General features: G+C 48.0%; 1 protein-coding gene across 1 annotated transcript in view; it reads right to left on the minus strand.

The window, feature by feature from the left end:
• Window positions 1-22,817, minus strand: part of LOC147901497 (endoribonuclease Dicer homolog 3a-like) — a 111,001-nt gene that overhangs the window by 46,953 nt on the left and 41,231 nt on the right. Inside the window, exons 16-19 of the mRNA XM_087374529.1 lie at window positions 12,393-12,955; window positions 12,184-12,284; window positions 11,821-12,026; window positions 11,527-11,736 (exon numbers count right to left, since the gene is read on the minus strand). Coding sequence (XP_087230655.1) covers window positions 11,527-11,736; window positions 11,821-12,026; window positions 12,184-12,284; window positions 12,393-12,955 — 1,080 coding nt within the window. The remainder of the gene's footprint in view (window positions 1-11,526; window positions 11,737-11,820; window positions 12,027-12,183; window positions 12,285-12,392; window positions 12,956-22,817) is intronic.

Raw genomic sequence — 22,817 nt, forward strand, 5'->3', positions numbered from 1 at the left:
GTGCCCGCGCCCCTGTGTCTACATCACTGTCTCAAGCTTGTCAATGTAGAGGCCAAACAAGGTAGGCGACAAAGGACACCCTTGTTTGATCCCGATGGTGCTCATGATCTCGTCTGTCCATCCGGATCCTGCCCGACGAACTCTGCCTGAAACTCTCTCGTAAAGTGCCATGACAGCCCAAATGATCTCCTGGTCATAACCCAAGTCCTGAAGGCGCTGTATTAGGCGGGCTCTCGGAACCGTGTCAAATGCTTTGCGAAAATCCACAAAGCAACAATAAACCCTCTGCTTCCGTGACCTCGCCTCCTCGATGATACATCTGAGCGTGAGAATGTGGTCCATGGTTCCATGATCACACCAAAATCCGACCTGTCCTACTGCTCTAAGTCCTCGACACTCTGCAAGTCTGGTAACCTCGGAGTTAAGTACTGATGCATAAATCTTCGACATGACATGTCCAATCATAATGGTCATGTAGTTCTCCGGGCTCATGGGATCCCCTGCCTTGTGGATGAGTGAGATAGTGTTAATGGTCTAAGTGTCAGTCAGTGCTGGAGGGGACCGTTCTTCTAGAAATCTCCGCAAGAAGTCCTTAGAGTTGTTACTTAACAAAATGTTTAGTAGCTCCTCCATTTTGACAAACGAAGTCTAGTTTCTTCCTCCGTATCAGTCTACGATATTCATGTAGCGTATCTGGTACGCTCAGAAGATTGTTTTTGGTTTCGAATCTGAGTTGACGGCGTAAAGCCTTACACTCAACATCGTACCAACTATTACAGCATACGGTTCCAGGGGGTGGTGGGCGGGTGGAGCGGGTGGTGTGGGGGAAAGCATGAATGGCAACCTCGTGTAGTGAGCAGGTGACAAGGGCAACATGATCCTCTAAAAGTGGTATGAAGTCAATATAAGCGAGAAGTATATACAGACGGCCAGAGTAAGAAGGTGAGTGATCCCGATCAAAGCGTATATCGTGGTAGGTGGAGTAAGCACTGAGTGGGGTGGAAGGTGCTGTGCAAAAGGAGGTGGAGATGTTAAAGAAAAGGTATGTATGATCAGCCCCTGGGGGGAGAGGTGCTACAGTGAAGTCAGTAATGCGAGATGTGAAGACAGGGGATCCCATGATGTAATCATCAACACTGGAGCCCCCACCATGTGGAAAGCATGTGAAACCACCTGAAGCGGGCCATCTGTCAAGACCATTATAGATAATGAGATCATGTATCCTGCCGAGGTCTAATAGGGCCTGCCCATAAGATGAGAATGGACCTCGCTTGTCTGCCGAAGCCCGTAGCATACCTGCCTCCTCAAGGTCAATATCTAGCAGTAGAGTGGAATCATCTCTGAAGTCAAGAAATGGTACCTGACGGGCCCTTGTCCTTGCGTTGAAGTCCCCCACGAAGAGGACTTCTCCGCGGCTAGAGAAGTCAACGATGGACTAATAAAGGGCAACAAATGGAGTAAGCACTGAGTGGGGTGGAAGGTGCTGTGCAAAAGGAGGTGGAGATGTTAAAGAAAAGGTATGTATGATCAGCCCCTGGGGGGAGAGGTGCTACAGTGAAGTCAGTAATGCGAGATGTGAAGACAGGGGATCCCATGACGTAATCATCAACACTGGAGCCCCCACCATGTGGAAAGCATGTGAAACCACCTGAAGCGGGCCATCTGTCAAGACCATTATAGATAATGAGATCATGTATCCTGCCGAGGTCTAATAGGGCCTGCCCATAAGATGAGAATGGACCTCGCTTGTCTGCCGAAGCCCGTAGCATACCTGCCTCCTCAAGGTCAATATCTAGCAGTAGAGTGGAATCATCTCTGAAGTCAAGAAATGGTACCTGACGGGCCCTTGTCCTTGCGTTGAAGTCCCCCAAGAAGAGGACTTCTCCGCGGCTAGAGAAGTCAACGATGGACTAATAAAGGGCAACAAATGGGGATGTCTCATCATCTCCTCGGATATCTCTGGCAAAGTGGGAGGTCTCAAGGGGAAAGTAGCAAACTACGACAAATAGATCCCGGCTGTCCATGTGTCGAATCCGGATCCAAAGAAATCTGGAATGTGTATATCTCTGCTCTACTGAAATGGTCCCCCGAAGTGTGGATCTGAAAAGGACTGCAACTCCACCTGAACCTCCAACTCCTAACGTACCCCTCGTCTCATCTCTGTAGGCAGACTCCCATGTATATCCGCTCACTATTGGAAGAGGGCGCTCTGGACTCTGATGTGTCTCTGTATAAAAGACTATGCTGTGGCCTGTATAGGATTTCGAGAAGTTCCCTGGTTCTGACCATAAGGTACCATTATAGTTCCAAATGGTGCAGGACAGGGTCTCGGATATTTGAGTCTCATAGACCCCGCTTCCCTATGTAGGGAAGGGGGCAGGTGTCCTACGAGGGCCTGTAAGAAGTCATCCCTCTCGTACCACTGCCCACTTTCCCTCCTTCCGGGCCTGATCCCGCTATTGCAGCAAAGAGCGCCTCTCCTCAACTTGTAGAGGTGTGAGGTCCTCATCCATAGAGATCGCTGCCTAATCTCAAAGGACTGACCTACGTCGTGGAGCTGAAAGTCGTGCCTGAGTGTCATGGAATTGTATGATCAGGGGTTGCTCTCGATTGGGATCTCTCCCCACCCGCCATGCCCGATCTATCCTGTGCTCAGCCACACCCAAGGTAGCGGCCACGAACGCAGTCACATCTACCATCGGTGTAGCCCTAGTGCGTGGGATTCCACATACTCTGATGTTGAGAGCCTTACTGGCTCTTTGTTGCTGCTCCATGAGGGTAGCCGAAACGGTTACCCTTGCGGGTTCCCATTTGGCCACGTCAGCCCATCTGGAAGTCTCCTCAATAGCAGATTGCATGCTCGCAATCTGTGCCTCAACCACCGGGGTACTCCCTGGGACAGTGTGTATGGCTGTGACCTCCTGTCGGGGATGTATATCTTGTCTGAGTCCCTGAATAAGACTCGCTTGCTCTGGAATGGCCCTAGTCTGCTCCTGTATCATGCGGCTCTGCTCCTGGTTGAAGCGAACCTGCTTCCGTGCGAAGCGAGCCAGATCCATCTCACGCTCACGCAAATTATGTATCTCCATGAGCAAGGTCTTACGGGCCTCAAGTGTATCCGCCCACCCATGTCCATGCTGAAAATGTGGTGACTGTGGCATGAAAGTGTGGGACTGAGTTCCAAAACTGGACGGTGACTGGGTGAACTGAGTGAGGAACGGAGATGACAGGGGAATGGATGAGGCAATCCCAATGGGGTGTGGGAGCGTGGGTTGACTGAGAGGGAGAGGGGAGAGTGAAGCGTAATGCGGAACAGTGCATGACACCTCCGAAGTAGGGGTCATAACTCGTGTGAGAGCTCTAACAGGAGAGGAGGGGAAGGGACCAACAACCGGCGCCATGGGCATGAGTATGTCACTGATCGTAGATGTAGAGGGAGCTGAGATTGGAACTGGAGTTGAGCCTCAAGCGGGGGCTGAAGTCGAAGTAGAGATAGAGATAGAGGGAGCTGAGGCTGGAGCTAAAACCGAAACTGAGACTTTAGCGGGAACTGAGGTTGAGGTAGAGATAGAGGCTGAAGAAGCTGAGGCGGGTTCTGCCTTTGCCTTGCTGTCTACCTCGAGTCCACTTCGGTTGTAACGTGTGTTTACATCCTCCAATTTCAGTTGTGTCATTTGCTTTTTTTTTGTGTTGTTGTTGTCGTCTTTCTTGGCTTTGTCCCCCATTTCTCTTGGACCCTTTTTTTTTTTTTGGGATGGGTGCAGGTATTAATGTACAACCGGGAGCGGGAGCACCGGCTCCCCCCCCCCCCATAATGGGAGGCACGTCCAATGCGAGGTGGTGGCGAGGCCGGTGGAAGCCTGAGGTGGAGAAGCAGCCAGGAGGTGGAGAAGGAGACGCTAAGATAACGATGACTTTTTTTTTTTTTTCGGTGGGAAAAAAAAAAGGGGAGCAGAGAGGGGGGTGGCTAGGTAGGCTAAGCGTAGGGAGGGGGGTAGGGGGCGTAGGGCATAGGCATAGGTGTAGGCGTAGGATGAGTGTAGGATGCAGGCACAGGGGGCGTAGGGGTAGGCGTAGGATGAGCGTAGGGGGGTGTAGGGGTAGGCTGAGTGTGAACAGGCGAGCAGGTAGCAGCAGCTATGGCAAGCAAGAGCAATGATGGAGCAATAGGCTATGGCAAGAGGGGGATGCGTTACCGTTGGCGATGGAGCGATAGGCTATGGCGATGGAGGGATAGGCTACAGCGATGGAGCAGGAGCGATGGAGCAGGAGCAGAAGCAGAAGCAAAGCAACAGAGTACAAGATATTGTGGGGCAAGAGCAAGAGCAACAGAGCTGCAAGATGGGAGCTGGTGGCGTAGCAGCGTAGGAGGGGCTGAGGCAGCCGGGGGTGGCGGCAGAGGATTAGTGGGAGGATGGCAGAGGGGTATCGAGGGGTGGCAGAGGAGCAGCAAAGGGTGGCGAAGAAGTAGCAGAAGGGTGGCGGAGGGATGGCAGAGAGGTAGCAGAGGGGTGGCGGAGGAGTAACGAAGGGATGGCAGAGAGCAGCAGGGGGGACCGCCTACAGCCCGGGAGAGGAGCTATCTATTGCTTTTCTTGGAGTTCTATACCACCCTAGGCAATTTTCACCTCTTCTAGGCTCTTTTTGATATCTGCCTTCTCCTTCAGTAAGGCATCCAAGGCGGTTGTGTCCTAGGTCCCGTCACCTCCCTTCTTGAGCTCTTGCCTAGTTTCCCCAATTTCAACTCAAGTGCGATGTTAGAAGCCTGCACATCTTGCCATCTCTCTTTCACCAAGACAAAGAGAGAGAGAGAGAGAGAGAGATAGAGAGAGAGAGAGAAACAAAGAGAGAGAGAGAGAGAGATGTATTAACGACCTTGGGAGACCAGTGAGACCTAACCTATGGGACATGGCAAGAGCATTCAATCTCCTTTGAGGAATCAAAGGGTTCACTCGTGTTCTTATCGTGCGTGCGTGCATGCGTGTGGGCAACAAGTTTTCTTCTGTCGAGTGCTTCTAGGCATTTTTTCATTTGGACAGATGTTGGCTCGTAAACACATTGCTCCTACTCATTGCCACAGATGTTTGAGTTCTCAAGAGACTGTGCCTCATTTATTCTAGTTTTGTCCATGTTCTCGTGAGTTCTTTGATCTTCTTCGGCAGCGCCTGCGAGCGAGATTCCCGACTATTCCTTTTGGAAAGTCATTCTGGCTCTTTGGTTTTCATCCACCCAGACCGGAGTTTATCTTTTCTTTGTTTGGGTTCGCTATTGGGCACTGTGAACTTTATGGACACAAAGGAACTGTAAAGTCTTTGGTGATCCTATATTTTCCTTGTTTGGCTTTTTTAAGCGTTCTCTGCAGCAATCCTTCTTTGATTGCTTCTGGTTTTCATCCACCCAGACTGGAGTTTATCTTTTCTTTGTTTGGGATTGCTATTGGGCACTGTGAGCTTTATGGACACAAAGGAACTGTAAAGTCTTTGGTGATCCTATATTTTCCTTGTTTGGCTTTTATAAGCGTTCTCTGCAGCAATCCTTCTTTGATTGCTTGCAGACGCGCTGCATAGATCATGATGTATATCTAGCATACACTAAGATCTTCAGCTGATGTAATTTCGGTTGCCTTGTTTTGAGGTTGCTACTCTTGTAATATAATCAATCAAAAGTTTTCACTAAAAAATGTGTGTGTGTGTGTGTGTGTGTGTATGTGTGTGAGAGAGAGAGTGTGTGTGTGAGAGAGAGAGAGAGTGAGATTCCGTGCTAGCCCTCGTGCTCCCACGCTACAGCTGCTTGTTTCTCCCTCAGTTTGACACCCTCGAGGTTCCTTTTGACGTCCGTTTTCTGCCCGTACGCTCTATCAAAAAATCCGGGGAAAAAAAAATCGTACTGTCAAAAATCCATACAATTTTGTCCGTACAGACAGAAAAATCCATACAGTCCGTACAATTTTGTCCGTATAGTTTGCCTATCAGGAAAAAAAAATTAAATGTCAAAAATCCATACGATTTTGTCCGTACAGTCAGAAAATTCCGTATAGTACAGTCCGTACAGTTTTGTCTGTACAGTCGGGGAAGTCCGTACAGTTTGCCTGTCAGAAAAAAATATATCGTACTGTCAAAAATCCCTACGATTTTGTCCGTACAGCCAGGAAAAAACCGTACAGTTTTGTACCTGATGTGCTTTCCTCCTTGTAAAGCGTTGCTGCTTCCAAGTTTTTTCCTTAACTCAAATGGCGGATTATTCCTATGAGCAAACCTTTCACAAAGACAAGTCGGTTTCCAACAAGAAACAAAAACAGGTGATGGATTCAGATGATTCCCTTCATGACTGTGCTGAGGCTCAGCTTGTTTATGAGGTTATGCATGAAGGGTTTGAAGACACCCGTAAAGGTTGGAAAGATCCACTTTCTACCACTGGCATTATGATGGAAGTGGATGATATATTTGATCCAGTTAAGGAGTATGCAAAGCATGCCATTATAATTTTCTTCCCAGGACGGATGCCTGCTGCTGCAGATGTTGGGAATTGGTTGACTCGAACCCTGGGTGGTTCTTATGTCAAAAAAGTTCATTATGCAGCGAGGGGCTCTTTTGAGATCATCATGGCTGATGAGGAGCACTGTCAGGTTTTGCTGGAGCACTCTCCTCTTTTCTATGGCCAGCAGATGGTCCATGTTCTGCCCTGGTCTCCCACCTAGGATTATCAGGCATTGATTCGGCATCGTTGCCTTGTTCGGGTAGAAGTTGTGGATTTTCCTCAATGGTTGTCTTCTCTTCTACCTAAAATTGCAGCTTCCCTCGGTAAGGTGGTATGCCCACCATGACCCAATGGAAATTCGAATCGCTTCTGCATTTTGTGGGATACAAATCATCCCACTCCAGCTTCATACTCGGTTACTAAGAATAATGTTTCCATGGAGAGTGCCTTTTACAAGCTCAAATGGGGGCTGTTTGCAGGTGCTTGCTTTGAATGCAAGCAATTTGGGCACATGGCTTCACAACACCCTTCCCGAGCTCCACAGATGCCAATGCAAGCTGAAATGGTTCAGCCTTTGAATAAGAATGCAAATTTCTCTTCTATGGTCAAAAACAAAGGGGTCAAACAGCTTTTCTCTGTTCAAGACAAAGGCAAAGCCCCGGCTGTCTCACATGGTAATGCTTCTTTTCCTGTGCCTTTGTCCTCTCCACCTCAGGGGAAGGGGGAAATTTTTTTGACTGATGGATGGCAAACTCCTCGCAAAGTGATCTCCCCCAGGCGACCTTTGCCTTCTCGGACTTGGAGTGGTGCATCCTCTCATGGGAAAACACCTGCTGAAAACTCTGGTGTTGGCTTGACCTGGGCTGCTGACTGCAAATCAAACCTTGTTTCCTAAAGAAGAAGTTGCTGCACTTTTGTCCTCTCCTCAGGCTGATGCTTCATCCCAGGGCAGATGCCCGGACACTGAGGTGCAAATGCAGACGTAGACAGCCCGTTAGTTGCTGTACATACCTGTCCCATAACTGTAAATATGCTTGATCATCTGAAGTGTGTTACTCTCAATGTACAGGGAATGTGTGATGGTCGCAAATGGAAACTAGTCTGGATGTATATCAGGCAATTGCAGCCTGATATAATTGCTTTGCAAGAGCATAATCAGCATATGTATGCTGGTCAAATAGGCCATTTTGCTAGTTATGATATCTTCTATGCTGGAGAGCACTCCTTTTCTGGTGTGGCTTTTTTGGTAAAGCACGACCTTCAACCTATTGTGGCTCTCAATGATCGCCATGGTAGATGGATTATTGTTCAATGCCTTGTTCAAGGGGAAATTTTTAAATTTGCATCGGTTTATGCCCCCCAGTCTTCTCGTGATAGAGCTTTGATCTGGGCTGCCATGCATACTTATCCATGGCGACAACATGCCTTCATTTGTGGTGACTTTAATAATGCCCCTCAATCGGGTGACAACACCTCAGGCCACACTCATATGTTGGCTTCTGAAACACAGGCATGCTCTGATTTTTTGCTTCAGTTGCGCCTGGTTGATCTTTAGAAGGAATTACAGCCCATGCTTCCGGGTTATACCTTTCAGCATAATGCTCAATCTTCTTATCGGGCACGCTTGGACAGATGGTATCAGATTGATCCACAGCATTGTGATGCCTTTACTTGTCAAATTTGGGTTGATCATGCTTTCACACATTCGGATCATGCTCCTCTTTGGTTGAGGCTTTCCTTACATGAATTTCCCACTGACAGATTGCCTTGCCGAAGGCTTTTGCTGATTAATAATAGTTATCTGGAGCATGCTGACTTTAAAGCCTTGGCCTCTGATGCTATTCAGCCTCTCTCTCATCAGATACGCATTGGTTTGGATTATGCCTGGCAGGCTTTTGTTGCTCGGATGCAAGCAGTTATTCGAGATTATGACAAATCCTAACAAGGGAGACTGTAGCACATGCCAAATTTACATGTCAGAGTTTGACTGAGCTTGCTCATCTTCGCCCTTTGTCTTCAGAGGAAAGCATGCTCTTATGTCAGGCTCAATTCTCTCTTCAATCTAATGATCGCAGAAAGCTTGCTAAATGGGAAACTCGATCCAGACAAAGGGCATTTTAAAGGCTGCTCTTCCAAGCAATTTTTTAAGAGTTTACACTACGAAAGACAAGCTGCCAATATCTGTCGGATCCGGATGCCTGATGGTTCTTGGTCAACATCTCGTTCAAAGCTTGCTGATTTATGTGTGCAGCACTTCTCCACTCATTTTGGGCATCTGGATACTCTTTCTCCTCGGGTCGTGTCTGCACGTCAACTTCTTTTGCAGCATATTCATCCAATTCTGTCTGTTGCTCAGCCTTTGGAACTTGAAGATCCCTTCACTGAAAGGGAATTGTCTGATGCACTGAGATCCTGTGGCAGATGGAAATCTCTAGGATGGGATGGTCTCACTGTTGAATTTTTTCTTGCATTCTAGGATCTTCTTAAATTCAACTTGCTGCAACTGGTAACTACAGTATGGCAAAATTTAAAGGGTCTTGTCAAGCTGATTCCAAAAAAGCAGCTATGTGATTCACTGGGTGATTGGAGGCCAATCAAGCTCATGCCAGTCATTTACAAGATCATTGCCAAAATGGTGGTTGATCGGATTAAAGGTTATTTGCATGATGGGTTGCATCCCTCCCAATATGGCTTTGTTCCACATCACCATATCACAGATAACATTGCCAATGCTTATATTGGGATTGAATATGCCAAATACACGCAGCAGGATGTTCTACTCTTGCAGGTAGATATTGCAAAAGCCTTTGACACAGTTCAATGGGATTTCATCTCGCAAACTATGCAAGCTTTGGGGTTTGGACAAAAAATGCAGCAGGTTATTTACTGGCTTTACAGAGATAGCAATGCGGCTTGCATTATCTCTGGGGATATCTCTGATGAGTGGACTCTTCGTTGTTCGGTCCGCAAGAGTAAAGCTTACTGTATGCCATTGCTACTCATCCTATGCTACAATATATTGATCATCTTGTGGCTACAGGATCACTTCATGGCTTGGAATCAGATGCTAATCACAGCATCGTTGCTCAAGCTTATGCTGATGATTCTTTCTTTACCCCGAAAATACGCCCCATGATCTTGGTGCCTTGATGTAGGCCCTCTCTATTTATGGTTTGGCAGCTGGTCTTCATGTTAATTTTCAGAAGTCTAAGCTGCTCCCTTTGCATTCCAAAGACTGGCATAGTCTATTATGGCCCAGGGATATCATTCCACCCACTCAGTTTGTTCGTCATCTTGGTTACCCTTTGGAGTGGGAACTCACTCGCCGACAACAGATTGGGTTTTGGCTAAGCTTCGGAAAAAGCTTGAGTATTGGAAACTGGCAACCTGCCTTTGCACGTTCGTCTTCGAATAGTGCAGTCCATCCTTGTGGCATATATTCAATTTTACTTGCCATTGATCATGTTCACTAAGGCAGATCTTACATCTTTCATGTCTGTCTTTATGGAACTCTTCTGACGATCCAAACATGGCAGGCTGCTTTCGATGCATCACATTCGTTCTCCCGCCCACAGGGGGAAAATGTTGCTGCAATTTCTGCAAGGTGATCAGCCTTGGGCTCTTATGATTAGGACTCTGGTCACTCATATCAGTATTTTTGCGTTTGGTCATTGGCAACTCGATCACTCGGATTTCTCTTTTGGCTACACTGATGGCACTTTGCCTGGATGCCCTTTTGTCTCCCGCTTGCTTCTTGACTGGAAGCATGTTCTTTCTCATCTGGAATGGAATGGACGGCAATCTTTGCTTGGGAATTCTTTGAGAGCTGAAAGCATTCACTGGTCGAAAGTCTTTCAGCCTCCCTTGGCTTTACAGGAACCTCGACATTCCTACTTTGTCTCGTTTAAAGGCATCACCTCGGTTGCTGATGTTATAGATGATGCTGGTACTGTGCTCCCCTTTTCTCTAGCAGCCACTACATATGGATTGGGCTCTCATTATCGTTCTTTGTGGCGACAAATTACTTCTATGCTTTCGCCCTTTGTTCCAATTCCTCCTTTGGAACTCCAGGACCGACTAGAAGATTGGACTTTGACTTCTCCAGGGTCCTCTTCTTGTCCTTTGAGGCTATCTCAGATTACTGTACCTGCATTGTATAAAATCCTTTTGCCTCAACCTTGGGTTTCAAAGAGAGGTGATTCTATTTGGCGAATGCATCGCCCAGCCAAGTGGTGGAGGAAAAGATTACAGCAACTTTGGGCCTATAAAGTACCGCTTCGGCAACCGGTTTTCTTTTGCCGAGTTCTTTTGGGAGTGTTTCCATCTGGACAGCTATTAGCTCATCGACACATTGCTCCTGCACTTTGCCATAGATGTTCTGCTTCTTTGGAGACTGTGCCTCACTTGTTTTGGCATTGTCCGTGCTCTCGTGAGTTTTTTGATATGCTTCGACAGCACATGCGAGCAAGATTCCCATCTGTTCCGTTTGGAAAGTTCTTCTGGCTATTTGGGTTTCATCCATCCAGACCGGAGTTTCATCTTTTCTTCGTTTGGGTTCGCTACTGGGCACTATGAACTTTATGGACATATAGGAATTGTAAACTCTTTCGTGATCCTACTCTCTCTCTCTGTTTGGCTTTTTTAGGCGTTCTCTGCAGCAATCTTTCTTTGATTGCTTGCAGACCCGCTGCATAGATCATGAGGTCTTTTTGGCATATACTGAAATTTTCAGTTGATGTAATTGTAGCACCTTTTTTTGAGGTTGCTACTCATATAATATAATCAATCAAAGATTTCACCCCAAAAAAAAAAGTGTGTGTGTGTGTGAGAGAGAGAGAGAGAGATGAGGCCTCACAGGCCACACTCAAAAATGGTATCTCATAAAGCCACTATGTGCAAGGGCTATACTAAAAACACAAAAACCAGAACTCAAAACTCAAATGTAAGTTTCCAAAGCTTTGTGAGACTTTCTGAAAAATTACTCGGTAAGCATTACTTGCAAATTCACATTAGAAATAGAAGGTGTACTTGAAATGCAGAAATACATACAGGCAAGTCATGAGCTGCAGCTAAACGATGCAGGGTTGCATTGCAGATCGCTCGACTGCGCCTAGCTGAAAGCTGGCCTTCATGTTTGTTTTGATAAACAAGAAATAGATATCGACTAACAGCATACTTAAGAAAAGAGTCACCCAGCAATTCCAATCCTTCAAATGAGAATCCCTCCAAACACCTTAGGGTTGTGAGGGCCTCCATTACCTTTACATACACAGAAAAAAGACAGTTCAGTAAGACAGCAAATTGGAAGTACATGGAATATCTTTTGAGATGGATGGACAGTACCTGTGACGCTTCAATGGAAGCACACTGAGGCATATGTTTGGCAATTTTAAATCTCAATTGGGCACTAAGCAATAGTGCATTAAAGCGATGCATAACACTTGGAAGAAGATAAAGAGAACGGACAATGGAAGTTGATATCCCCACTAGCAAGCACAGCTCCGGAGGAATCTCCACCAAAGCAGCTTGCTTTACTTTCTCTTTAATTCCTGATAGCATGAACATAGGACCATCACATTTAGCTACATTTAACACAGCTCCCTCACCTTACACAGAAATGCAATAACAACAGTAACGACACTAATGTAGCCAAGCAGAATACACCACAAGTCCGAAAAAGAACCGCAACGGTCAACAGACACATGCCTGATGATTTTGTAGTCTGCTTTGTGAGAAGATTATGTGGACGATGAGTTTGTTTTAGCTGAAGCAAAGACTGATGAGGAAACTGCAACACTTTCCCATACCTGCCCTCATAATAGGTCAGAAGTAAAATCTGATAAAAAGTAAATAAATCAAACCCAAAATTCTAACTCAAACAACATAAAATTCAAGAGATGTATAGGTTGTCTCACTTGTGTTTAAAATAATCTGTGTAGCTGGGGTAATTTGGATCCTGTAGCCCCACCATAGGACAGTCTGCATTTAAGCCCTCTAAAACCTCCACAACTGAATAAATCTTCCCTGTATGTATTGTGCATATAGCCATGCCCCTGACTTTGGAAATTGGTATTGGTCCACAAGCCATGTGAAGTATGTTACTATCACGTATGCCTTCACTTTCTATTACAGGATGGTTGGGAGATGTGGTATCATCACATTGATTGCATACATCCCATGTCATGGAGTAACCGCCAGCAGCCAAGCCTTCAAATGCTTGTGCAGTCACAGCACAGTCCCTTATCGCATTCCAATCAATGGGAATTACATCTGGTCCCTCAGAAACATTGCCAGGTAGCAATGGAAGAACAAGGTATATGCATGAAGGAATCCACAACTCCTCTACAAGATTTCTTGACGCAAGTAAGTTCTTCATCTTAGATGATGCAATTCCTCCATCCATATTCTTGTCATTTATCATCAATTTTCCAAACATTCCATTGAAGACCAGTTCATGATACGCCTTGGCTTCTTTCAGCTGTTTCAAGAACAGGACAGAGAAGTAACATCCATGAACAGAGAGCACCAAACTTAACATTCTAGAAGACCAGGAACCACCCCAATAACACTTCACATTGTCACTGCTAGGACAGACAAAAAAAACCAATCCCTTACTAGTGTTCCCTCTCTCTCAAAAAAACTAGGGAGCTACATAGAAGAAGTCTCAGAAAACCGCAACAAAGTACTATGGCTAGCCCACAAGCTCACTCAACACATACTCACTATATAGCAAAATTTTGTAATATCTATTTTCACTAAATGTAAGGGATCACTGCTACTTAATAGAGATAGCCAGTCCCATAGATTCTGAAGGGTCTCACATAGACTTTGATACGATTCCAGACTTTAATAGAATCATATCATCCCATAGACCCATGAGGTCTCTTGCGGAAGTTTATAAGACGTGCTGATGATGTGGTACTCTTATCCTCGTCTGCTGAGGGCCTCCAAAGACACCTAGATGCACTACTGGCCTTTTGTGAGTCCCATGATTTGAAAGTCAACCTTAGTAAAATGATCTTCAACACTTCGAGGGCAGCCGCGCACAGAGCAGTTCACGTTTGACAGGGCACCAATTGAGATTGTGTTATCATACACCTACCCAGGAGTTCTATTCTCTGGACATATCTTCACGATGAGGCCGGCGATGCAGGCTCGTCTAAGTAGAGGATACGCCTCCCTTGTCCGACTGGAGAGACAGTGCTTCCATTAACATTTTCAAGACCCACGGACCAAGGTACTCCTTTTTGACTCCTTGGTCCAACCTGCGGGGGGCTAGATCTATCCGACACATAGTGGACTCGAGTGGAGAGATTATAGGTTCTCTTGCTGTCACGGATGATCCACAACAAGAAATATGTCCCCCATCAGATTATTCAGGCTGAGTTCGGGGCTTCCCCACTACAATTAGATGTGGCATTCTAGACTATCACTTATCTATACCGCGTGCGAGCATACAGCTCCTGTACGGCAGGGCAACGCAGGCTACCTTGGTTGGCATTAGCACCTTCTATGGCCTTGGCAGCTCAGGGCGATTAGAGAAGTTGGTATGCACACACATGCAGATGCTTTGAGAGATTGGGTTTCCATATAGACAAACCGCCCCTTTCAGTACACTATTGATGCCCTGTTTGTCCCGTTTTAGGGCAACAAGTTCAACCCAACCATCCGGAAGTCTCTTACAACTACACACCTGGTTGGCACAGACAAAGCTTCCTTTAAAGCTCAATTTCTATCGAGACCACTGCCTGCACATTTCTGAGGAGCGTTTCACTATCCCATCAAGGTACACCCAGATCCAACTACCACACTCACTCAGGATTGCCATTGGACAGCTCCGCGTGTCATTGCACAAACTCCGTATCGAGAGTGGGCAAGCCAAAGAGAGTCGCATCTGCACACTGTGTGATCGACATGAGGTGGAGTCAGAGGAGCACTTCGTCTTCAGTTGCCCAGTCTACTATGAGATCCATGGATATACCACTGCCTTTTTAGAGACGGATTCAAGGGCCTCACCAAATTCCTGTCATACCCAGACCAGAGATGCTTGGCTGCTTTCATTCATGAGGCGGTGCGACGTAGGAAGCGTCTCCCCCAAGCAAAGGTGGAGTCATACGTGTCATCCTAGTCATGAAACATCTCTGGCATCAACATCTCCATGGAAGGTGCAGTCTAATCAAACATCAAGATACACCCGATGAGGGACTAGAAAGTATAGGCAAGAAGCCTGTGATAGATCGTTGTCTGCCATCTAGATGAGGGGTCTGTCGGCCCTCCTAGTAGCTATTCGATGCCTGACAAGCGCCACGGTAACCCCCGCTTTTGATCGTACTCGAAAGAAATATCGATGAGTGTGATTTGTGTTCAGTCCTCTGTCAGGTGTGCTGCATCTCGATCTTGGGGTTCCTGCCTCTCCTACTAACCGTGTTCGGGAGGGTGGTATGTTCCGCCAAGTCACCTATCCCCATCACAGATTCTAATGTTTGCCACACTTATGCAACATCCCTCTATGGCGCCCCATCTCAGACACCACCGAATATGTCTACCCTTCCCAGACCCACCACTAGCAAGTTGTTTACAGCACGAGCTACTATACATCGGCTTTACAAGCGAAGATCCCAGCACCACGAGAAGCTACGCATTGAGCATTTCGCACATGGATAGGAGGTCCTAGCCCTGATCCTAGCATAGAAGTTCACCACGATTTTCCCTGCGTGGAGTATTACCCCCATCATGCCGACACAATGTAGGAGACCCCATGGACATTAGGAACTACCGCACTCTCATGATTGGTCATACACTGGCCAAGATATATGGGTCAGTACTAGAGAGAGAGATCAGCTCCTACATGGAAGCACATGGGCAGAGGGCAATGGGGGCAGGCTAGGTTTGGGAGACAGTATTCCACCCTTGCACATCTTCACCTTGCAAGCAGTCATTGAGGAGAGGAGGTTGAGATCGCTTGTTTGTAGACTTTCGAGAGGCCTTCGATACAGTCCCACAATTTCGCATGATTAAGGTGACTTCACGAGATGCAGCTTGCAGGAGACATGATATGGGGAGTGATGAGCCTATATGAGTCAGGACAGAGGCAGAGTAGGCGCCCCTGGAAGCCTATCAGACTGGATCGAGAGTACGATAGGAGTAAAGCAGGGATGCCCTCTCTCACCGACATTATTTGGGCTATACATTGATGAGATCACAACCTTCATTGACTATATGGGGGGCCAGGGATACTATTGTATGCAAATGACATATTCCTCCTATCTTCCTCAGTTGCAAGCCTTCACAGGCACCTAGAGGCCCTAGAGGTGTCCTGCCGAGAGACAGACCTAACAATCAACCTTGGCAAGACCAAGGTTATGATTTCAACACCTCACAAGCAGTTCTTCACCGACACCGCTTCACTTAATGAGGGGAACCAATGGATATTGTGCATGCATACACTTACCTAGGGCAGTATTTGCACGTCCACTCTTCACGATAACTCGTGTAGCTAGGGCGTGACTTACATGAGGGCAAGAAGCTCTGGCTCGACTAGAGAGACGATGCTTTCAGGCACATTTCCAAGACCCCCCGACGGGATGGCTATTAGACATACTAGTGAGACTGGTGGCCATGTACGCAGCACCCTTCTCGGGGGGCGATTGTCAACAAGACTGAGTGGCAGTGCTTCGAGAAATTGCAGGTGACTATGGAATCTAGGATGATTCGGAGCAAGCCCTTGGTCCCCCCCCAGATCATATAGGCAGAGCTCGGCATGACATCACTCCAAGTTGATGCCATCTTTCAAACGGTCACTTGTCTCCACAAGGTCTAGGCATTACCTAGAAGGAGACTATTGAGATTGGCACTAGAGTCGTCTATACAACTAGTTGAGAGATGAGTTAACAGGCTTGGTATGCACGCATATCCAAACGGTTTCACAGCCAAGGCATTCAGATGGATCGTCTCCTCCCCTTTCAGTACAGCTTAGATGCCCCTAACCATATGATTACACGGGATGAGATCAACCGTATTATACGGTTGGACCTACTCCAACTCCATACGTAACAGACTAGAGAGCCAGGGGGGGACCAAGATCCGATTCTGCCGTGATCACTTCCTGACAGTATCGGTAGCAGGAGTGATCATCAAACCCTAGTACTTGGAGGACAAACGAGACTCACATGCCTTGAGGATTGCCATCGAACAGATGCGGGTCTCTCCCACCAGCTGAGGATTGAGGCAGGGAGCTACAAGTAGACCCAGAGAGCAGCGGATATGTAGGCTATGCACCTTGGAGTAGGAGGAGATAGAGCAGCACTTTATGTGTACTTGCCCTGTACACTATGAGATTCGAGGTCGAATATCATTGCCTATTTCAGAAGGGACACAGATTTGGGCCTCCCTCTCGACTGATTCACTTCCAGGACCAAGTTTGTGTTGGTCTCTATCTAATGGAGATCTGACGACACAGAGAGACCTTGTTGCACCGCATCAGAGAGCAAGAGGAGACAATGACACACGAGACTGAGCTAGATCGAGCCCAGCGACATGTTACAGATTTTTACACACTAGATCGAAACCGAGCTAGATCGAGCCCAGCGACATGTTACAGATTTTTACACATTTGAGTCTACCCCTAGACATAATGGAGTTGAGGAGGAGGAGATAGATGATACGAGGGATGAGTGGGTCAGTGGGATGAGACAACGACAAGGAGAGACGCATCCAGAGGTGCACAGGCGGACCACAGCACGTACGATGGAGTTTCAAACCATCACATCTATATTCGGATGGGACCGCCCGATCAAAGGAGTCACCATTCACATGGCCCTTTGGATCCAAAGGTTACAGAGACCACGTGCTCCACCACCGAGAGAGACGACCCGCAAACATAGATATGAGACACTTTCGCAGCTCATAGGACAGCTACCATTGCATTGGGCTATGTATTTGGACCCTAAGTTTTGAATACTCAGTTTTGTTCTTTAATTTCTATTTAGTTTAGTACTCAGCATAAGGGCCTTAGCGAGCCCTTTGCTTCAGCTCACACTGGGCTTGTATGGGTTATCTTTGGTTTTGTACTTTGTCTCATAGGCCGCAAGGCCTCCAGAAGATGGTAATGCATCTATCTCTCTCTCGTGAGACTGACTGCCATGTATGCATCACCTTTTTGGGGGAGTGACCTTTCAGCTACTAATTGAAAGGGATTTGAGAGGCTACAAGTGATCATGGGGTCTAGGATGATTCGGAGTAAGCCTTCAGTCTCCCATCGAATCATGCAAGCAACGCCATGACACCTCTCCAGGTGGACGCCCTCTTCCAGACCGTGACGTTTCTCCACCTTACCTCAGTGGAGATTACCCAAACTGGCACTGGAGTCATCCCAACGCCTGGCAAAGAGAGGCTTTGATACAGCATGGTATGCGCGGGTGTCCACATGGTTTGATAGCCACAGTATCCAAATGGATAGGCTAGCCCCCTTTCAGTACAACATGGATGCACCACTGGAGCTCATTCCACATGATGAGATTAACCATATCATACGGTTAGACCTTCTCCAGCTTCACACATCTCGGGCTTTGGGGGGGATTGGGAGCTCCCCACCAAGACCCAGTTCTAGCATGCCCACTTAATGAGGATATTGGAGAAAGGTTTCATCATCAGGCCCCAGTACCTCGAGGATAGGAGAGTCTCACATGCCTTGCGGATTGCTATCAGACAGATACGAGTCTCGTCTCACCAGCTATGGATTGAGGCTAGAAGAGTGACTGACATACCTAGAGAGCAGCGGGTCTGCAGACTATGCACAATAAGGGAGGTCGAGACAGAGGAGCATTTTCTAAGTGTTTGCACGGCCTACTATGAGATCCGAGGGCAATATCACTGTCTCTTTCAGGAGGGGCTCGGTTGCAGACCACTCACTCGACTAATACATTTGCATTGGGCTCTACCTGGTTGAGATGCAGAGACAAAGAGATTCCCTTGTGCTGCAGGCCAGAGATCAACTACAGTCGATGCCTCAGGACCCGCCGAGCTAGACCGAGCACAGACACGCATCGCTGATTTTACGCATCCGATCCGGTACCAAATGAGATCGTGGGGGAGGAGCTCGAGGAGATGAGAGCACTATCGATCAGCAGCGAGGACCGTCACCACGATGTGGCTGGACGAGAGACACGGAGACCACACACGACACGTGGAACGACCAGAGCACGCACGATTGAGGTTTGACCTATCTCTGCCCTCCTCAAAGGAGACCACCAGAGACGAGGCATTACTCTCGATGTAGCCCATCGGATACAGAGATCCAGGAGAGCGTGCCCCCCGCCACAATAGGAGACAACCCAACAAACACGAATACGTGAGATCTTTCCATCCCATCAGACGACCAACAGGGAGCTGGGTTATATAGAGCCTCCACATGTACTTGAAGCTCTGGTTCTTAGCAGTTGATTGCTCCTGTTTTTCCTACTATATTTTGTACTTACTTTTTGAACATTTGCATTTTAGCACTTAGTACTCAGCAAGGGCCTTACTGAGCTCTTTGCTTCAGCCCACACTGACTTGTATGGGTTACATATATCTTGTATCTTGTCTCATAGACCCGCGAGGTCTCCTAAAGACGTTAATACACCTCTCTCTATATTCCACTCTACTTTTACACATTGACCTTGAGGAGGCGGTATGCTACGAGTTTAAGCTGACAAACGAGGACCACTCACATCTTATGGACAAGCCCTATTAGACCTCGGCAGGATGCATGATCTTATTATCTATAATGGTCTTGACAGATGGCCCACATCAGGTGGCTTCACTTGCTTTCCACATGGGGGAGGCTTCAGTGTTATGGACTACATCATTGGGATCCCCTGCCTTCACATCTCGCATCACTGACTTTACCGTAGCACCTCTCCCTCCAGGGGCTGATCATACCTATCTTTTCTTTAGCATTTCTACCACCCACCACACATCAGTTTCTACCCCATAGAGTTCTTACTCCACCTACCATGATATACGCTTTGATTGCAATCACTCACCTACTTACTCTGGCCGTCTGTACATACTTCTCGCATACATTCACTTTATACCCCTATTAGAGGATCCCGCTAGCCTAGTCACTCGCTCACTACACGAGGCTGCTCTTCACGCCTTCCCCCACACCACCCACCCACCACCACCTAGGACCGTACCCTGTAATAGCTGGTACAATGATGAGCGTACCGGAGACGCTACGCGAGTACCGTCGACTGATACACAGGAAGAAACTTGACTTCGTGCGTCGAAACGAGGAGGAGCTACTGAACATTCTGTTCAATAACAACTCTAAGGACTTCTGGCGGAGATTTCTAGAGGGACGGTCCCCACCACCACTCACTGACACTCAGGTGTGGTCTAATTATGCACGCACGCTCTATGACATCCCAAATCAACCAGCCCCTAACCTATCATATATGCCACGCCCCACGTCCTGCACCCTCTTCACTTCGGGAAGGGGGGGGGGGTGGTAAAGGATGTCGTAATGAAACTTCATAACGGCTGAGCGCAGCATCCATATTCTCGTGCTCAGATGTATAATCGAGGAGGCGAGAGCACGGAAGCAGAGGGTTTACTGTTGCTTTGTGCATTTCCGCAAGGAATTTGACACCGTTCCGAGAGACCGCCTCATACAACGCCTACAAGATTTGGGTTACGACTAGGAGATCATTTGGGCTATCATGGCACTTTATGAGCGAGTTTCAAGCAAAGTCCAGACAAGATCTGGATAAATAGACGATATCATGAGCACTATCGGGGTCGAACAAGGGTGCCCATTATCACCTACCTTGTTTGGCCTCTACATCGACGAGATCCAAACAGTGATGCAGGCACAAGGTGGGGTAAGTTGCTCCCTCACGGGCACGCTGGTCTGGATATTACTCTACGCAGATGACGTGGCTATCTTGTCCTCCTTAGCAGAGAGGCTCCAGAGACACCTAGACGCACTGAAGTCCTTTTGTGAGTCTCATGATTTGAATTTAACTTGGGTAAAACCAAGGTTATGATCTTCAATACATCTCGAGCCGTCATGCGCGATGAGCATTTCGAATTTGATGGGTACCCTGTTGAGATAGTTTCATCATTATCTTGGGGTCGGCTTTTCCGGACCCATCTTCACCATGAGACCCGCGATGCGTGCACGCCTGAGCAGAGGATATGCTTCATTGGCTAGGCTAGAGAGATAGTGCTTCCGCTCTCACTCCACTAACCAAAGGGTCGCTTTTTGACTCCTTGGTCCACCCAACAAAGATCTATGGCAGTCCATGTTGGGGACCAGACTTGTCGGATACAGAGTGGGCCAGGGTGGAATCGCTACAGGTTCTCATGTTATCATGGATGATCCGTGGTAAGCCATTCGTCCCTCACCAGATCATTCAGGCGGAGTTTGGTCACCCCCATTACATCTAGATGCTGCATTTCAAGTCATGACGTATCTGTACCGAGTTAGGAAGTATGGGGATTACACATCCGGGCGTAGCAGGATACCATGCCTAGCACTGTCCTCCTCTATGGCACTTGCAGCAGGGGGGACCAGAGGTGCTAGTATGCACGCACAGAGAGATGGTTTGCAAGACTAGGGCTCCACATGGACAGACTACCTCCTTTCTAGTACAACATGGATGCTCCTTTTTCTCCCCTCCTATCACACAAGGTCAACCAGGTTATCTGTGAGGATCTCTCTTGGGCAGGTTCCGGGTCTCTTCACACAGACTTCGTATTGAGAGCGGCAGAGCAGAGCGGTTACCTAGGGAGAGGCGCATATGCATACTATGTGACATGCAGGAGGTTGAGACAGAGGAGCATTTCATCTTCAGGGGTCCTGTCTACTATGAGATCCGAGGGCGTTTCTACTGCCTCTTCAAAGATAGTTATGGATTTTTGGTCCGCTTCCTCTCCTACCTAAAGCAGCGATGTTTGGCTGGTTTCATTCATGAGGTGCTTAGACACCACGATAGGATACTCCCAGCACGAAGACATGAGCAGACTTCTCCCTCGACTCATACCTCTCAGAGCTCTATCACGGAGTTCTTTCAGCCAGATCACATAGACCCCCACGAGGCAAGGCCTCGACATGACCGTGACCCGGAGCCTGTGACCCGACAGCTCAGACAAAGGGTTGACTCACAGATCACACTTTGGAACATCCCCTCCTTGTTTAGGGTCGGAGCCCGACCGACGGGGATCACAATGGCCTTGGTTAGACGCAGAGCTACGACCAGGGGGTGTAGTGCGGGTCAGACAGCTCAGACAGAGGGTTGACTCACAGATCACACTTGGGGACATCCCCTCCTTGATTAGGGTCAGAGCCGAACGTAGAGCTACGACCAGGAGACGTACCAGGACTGCACCCACTAAGAGTCAGCCCACACTCCCTCACCCTGTTGGGATCGCCTCATCATCCCTATACCGCACCCATCTTACCCAGTCATCACCCAGCCTCCAGTCTCTTCCTCACACTTTCAGGCCACAGTCCTATCAGTTTCAATTAGAGCACGGACTAGCTGACCCATCAGAGGCTTGGGAGTATTCGCTGATGGAGGTCTAGAGCATCCGAGAGCGCAGGAGGGAGCTATCACGCTTCGCACAGGAGCAAACACGCTTCACCCAGGAGCAGGCACGACTCATACAGGAGCAATCTCAGGCTATCCGAGTCCAAGCTGATCTTATTCAAGGGCTCAAACAGGAGATCTCACAGCTCAGACAGGATGTCACGGCCGTACGTACAGTCCTTGGGAGCACCCCACTTATGGAGGCACAGATTGCGAGCATGCAATCTGCCATTGAGGAGAGGGTCGACGTAGCCACACGGGAACTGCAAGGGTAACCGTTTCGGCTACCCTCTTGAAGCAGCAACACAGAGCCACAACACGGAGCCAGCAAGGCTCTCAACATCAGAGTATGTGGGATTCCTTGCACTAAGGCTTCCCGGATGGTAGATGCGCAGGCCTTCGTGACCACTACCCTATGGGCGACTAAGCACAGGATTGAGAGAGCATGGCAGGTTGGGAGGGACCACAACCGAGAGCAGCCCCTTATCATCCAGTTCCATGACGCCCAGGCACGACTTTTGACTTTATGTCGTAGGTCAACCTTACGAGACCAGCCAGCGATATCCATGGATGAGGACCTCAATCCACTACAGATTGAGGAGCAGCATTTCCTGTTGCAGCAGCGGGATCAGGCCCGCAAAGAGGGGAAGTGGGCAGTAGGACGAGATGGACGACTACTTACAGGCCCACGTCCGGCACCCACCTCTCCTCCTACATAGGGGGGCGGTGTCTATGAGACCCAGACATCCGAAACCCTATCCAATA

Source organism: Dipteris shenzhenensis, chromosome 5, assembly GCF_047967505.1.
Source record: "Dipteris shenzhenensis isolate YYH24624 ecotype China chromosome 5, Dip_SZ_1.0, whole genome shotgun sequence".
Lineage (NCBI taxonomy): Eukaryota > Viridiplantae > Streptophyta > Polypodiopsida > Gleicheniales > Dipteridaceae > Dipteris > Dipteris shenzhenensis.